Source organism: Sorghum bicolor, chromosome 6 (genome assembly GCF_000003195.3).
Source record: "Sorghum bicolor cultivar BTx623 chromosome 6, Sorghum_bicolor_NCBIv3, whole genome shotgun sequence".
Taxonomy (NCBI): domain Eukaryota; kingdom Viridiplantae; phylum Streptophyta; class Magnoliopsida; order Poales; family Poaceae; genus Sorghum; species Sorghum bicolor.
Genome location: NC_012875.2, coordinates 46,596,518 through 46,599,863, shown reverse-complemented (window position 1 = coordinate 46,599,863; position 3,346 = coordinate 46,596,518). Strand labels below are relative to the sequence as shown.

The 3,346-nt window shown below is 44.4% G+C and overlaps 1 protein-coding gene across 1 annotated transcript; it reads right to left on the bottom strand.

Annotated features, from left to right (window-relative positions):
* LOC8065839 (NAD(P)H-dependent 6'-deoxychalcone synthase) lies at positions 536-3,346 on the bottom strand. The gene is made up of 4 exons (XM_002446513.2): positions 3,006-3,346; positions 1,309-1,552; positions 994-1,164; positions 536-864 (listed from the first exon to the last, which is right to left on the bottom strand). Exons 1-4 carry the CDS (start codon positions 3,344-3,346, stop codon positions 637-639), a joined length of 984 nt encoding a protein of 327 aa, XP_002446558.1. The 3' UTR covers positions 536-636.

The window sequence follows — 3,346 nt, the reverse complement described above, 5'->3', positions numbered from 1 at the left end:
GACGAGACGAATCTTTTGATCCTAATTAGGACATGATTGGACAATATTTGTCAAATACAAACGAAGATACTATTTACATTTTGCTAAAAAATTTTGGAACTAAACAAGGCCCAAGCCGGCATGCTCGCCCATCCTCGTGAGCGCGAGATCCCGCCTTGGCTACGTGAGCTCGCCCCCGTTGTCGCGAGCGCAACCTCCAAGCCTCGCGAGCTCTGCGCGCCCGACCGTCCCTGGCCCTGCGAGCTCCAGCCCTGTCCACGAGAGTTATGGCCGTCTGCAGTCCAACCCCACAAGCTGACCTCGCGTCCCCCCATGGTTTCTAGCTAGTCTACAAGCCAAAGGATGAACAGGGCACAAGGGTTTTTTTCCTTTTACCCCCTGAATCTCACCTGTTGCACTTCATTTCATTCCCATTTTTCTTCAAGAATCCAAATCTAGTGCCTGTCGTTTTTCAGAACAAAAGAAATGATAGAGTATCGCCAGATATATTCTCTTTGGAAGGATAATATATAAGAGTTGATTTGTATAGCTAGCATAGAGAAATTCATCTCTACATTGCTCACAAGACGACACATCTTCAAATACCGTGCCACCAAAGTCTTAGCGCACAACAAATAGATGGAGATGCCAATGCAACTACATCTCGACAACATCGACCTCAGCGATATCCACACTGGAGACTCCATCGGGGCAGAGGAGCCCTGTCACTGTAGCCATTTTCTGCTGCAGCATCTGACTAATCTTCAACCGGTCTTCGTCGCTGAGCTCCCAGTGGAAGATCATGGTGTTTTCCTCGAGCCTCTCCCGTTTGAAGCTCTTCACCACCATGCTCACGCCTTGCTCGTAAATCCACCTCAGTGAAATCTAGAGAAAAAAAATGCATGCAAAGTCAGTCATATGCGTGCTACTAGCAACTATTCAAAACTGTCAAAACACATGTGAGAGATAAATTGAGACCAAGTTTAAGCATTTAGAGACTGCAATCACTAGTACCTGAGCCACTGACTTCCCTCTAGCCTTGGCAATCTCTTCCAAAACTCCAGACTGCAGTACTGAACTTGGTCCAGTTTGGCCTCCTAGGGGAGAGTAAGCAGTCACATGGATACCCTTATCTCTGCAGAACTCAATTAGTTTTTTCTGCTGCCAAGATGGATTCAGTTCAACCTGCAGAGGCAGAACATTAACAACAGGTAATAACAGGAGTGAAGGAAGACGATACTGCCAATGGGTGAGACTATACATATCTTTTTTTGCGAGCAAAGACTATACATATCTAGTTGAAAGTTGATCCAATCAATCCACACAAACCTGATTTACTGCTGGTGGGATTTTCGCAACAGCAAGGAGCTCCTGCAGCTTCTTTGTGGTGAAATTGCTGACACCAATCATTTTAGCAAGGCCAAGCCGATGGCATTCCTCCATTGCTTGCCAGACACCGCTCAGGTCCATCGGCACGATGTCCTCCCTTTTCAGTGGGTAGTGAGGCTTGCTAGGTTTTATGGCCATGGGCCAATGAATAAGGTACAAATCAACGTATTCCATTTTAAGGTTCCTGCAATATAAGTTGGTTACATAACTAACATTTGAAGGTGCATAGTATTATTAGCTTGTGGTGTTATTTTTTGGCATAACGTATTTTACTTTTAAACATCATTTTCCCCCTTGGAATGTTGAAGATTGACTTATTTGCAGAAACCTCTGTCCCACAAAGATTACGACTGATCTGACGAGCACTGAGTGATCCAAGGCGTGCATACGTGCGGAGCAAGAACTAGTTCGATACCTAGAAGAAGGCTAAGCGCTTCTGCACAAAATGGAGTCCGTCTTGGAAAATCCCTCAACCATTTTCTACTTTTACATTTGAATAAAAAATAAAAGTGAAAGCAGTAAAGTCGAACACAAAACTTACATAATACCACGAATTTTGAAAACACACTGATTCAAGTATAATTATGTCAAACATGGTGAGTATACGGAAAATCAATATAGAATACCGATCCATAGGATCAAGTGCGTAACAATTAACAAGTGTATGACCAAATGTATAACAATTAACAAGTACTACAACTTTAATATAAAAATTATCTCTATTTGACATCATATAGAAAAGATATGATTTTTTCTAAGACGACAAACACTTATATGTGATTAATATACTGCTGTAACTTTTTGAGCATCGTATAATAATCTCAAATGAAAAAACTCAAACTACAAAGTTGCAGACCTTATCGAAAACTATAATTTTTATATAAAAATCATCTTCATCTAAGATCATATTAAAAAGATATATATATTTTTTTAAGACTGCGTCTTGCCATAGTTGAGTGGACTTCTAGTGGACCAAAAATGGTATATACGTTTCAAAAACTGGATATTCTGAATAAAACTGGAAAAGTAGAACATGATTCGCATAACACCTAAAACGTTTTCGGCCCGTTTTCAAATTTGGCATATCATATTTCATAACAATTTCAAATTTGTCCAAAAATACGAATTTGAGTGGATCAAATTTAGAAAACGATGTGAGACCACTATTGAAATCGCCTTGTTTGCCAAACACTCGGCAAAGGACAACAAACACTTGGCAAACTGTTTGTTGAGTGTCGCCACAATATAGAATACTCTCGGTAAAGTGTTTGTTGAGTACCGCTCACGGTATAGACGAACGTACACTCGGCAAACTGTATGTCAACAAAGCCTAGTTCGCAAAGTGTCGTATGCCTAGTATTTGCCGAGTGTCTGATGGGTTACACTCGGCGAATCTGCGGACACTCGGCAATCATAGGGATTCCGGTAGTGGATGGTACCGGATATATCCTGACGATTTTCATCCCACTTTCGATGGTATTATAGGTTTATTTGGTTCACGGCTGCACTTTATCACCATATATAGAAACAAGGTTCAAGTTTTGAACTAGAATCCTGTAAAGTGTATGGAACATTAATCGTGTCCTTACGAAGATGCACACGCGGTGCTAGATTTTGGCTGAGCTCGAGAAGCTTACTGCAAGCTCTCCATGAGGGTAGGGAGCACGAGGTGCGGGTGGCACTGCGTGCACCACACTTTGGTCGTCACGAACACCTCCGCCCTGGACGCCACCACCCCGCGGCGCACCGCCTCGGCCACGGCCTCGCCGACGGCCGACTCGGAGCCGTAGAGCGCCGCGGTGTCCAGGTGCCGGTAGCCGAGCTCCAGCGCGGCGAGCACGGAGGCCCTGACGTCGTCCGCCACGAACGGGTAGGAGAACGTGCCGAGACCCACCGCCGGAACGCCAGGAGGGTAGCGTGGGATCATCGGCGGCGTGCCGCCGGCGCTGGTGCTCCCCGCCCCTGCTGGTGCTGCCAT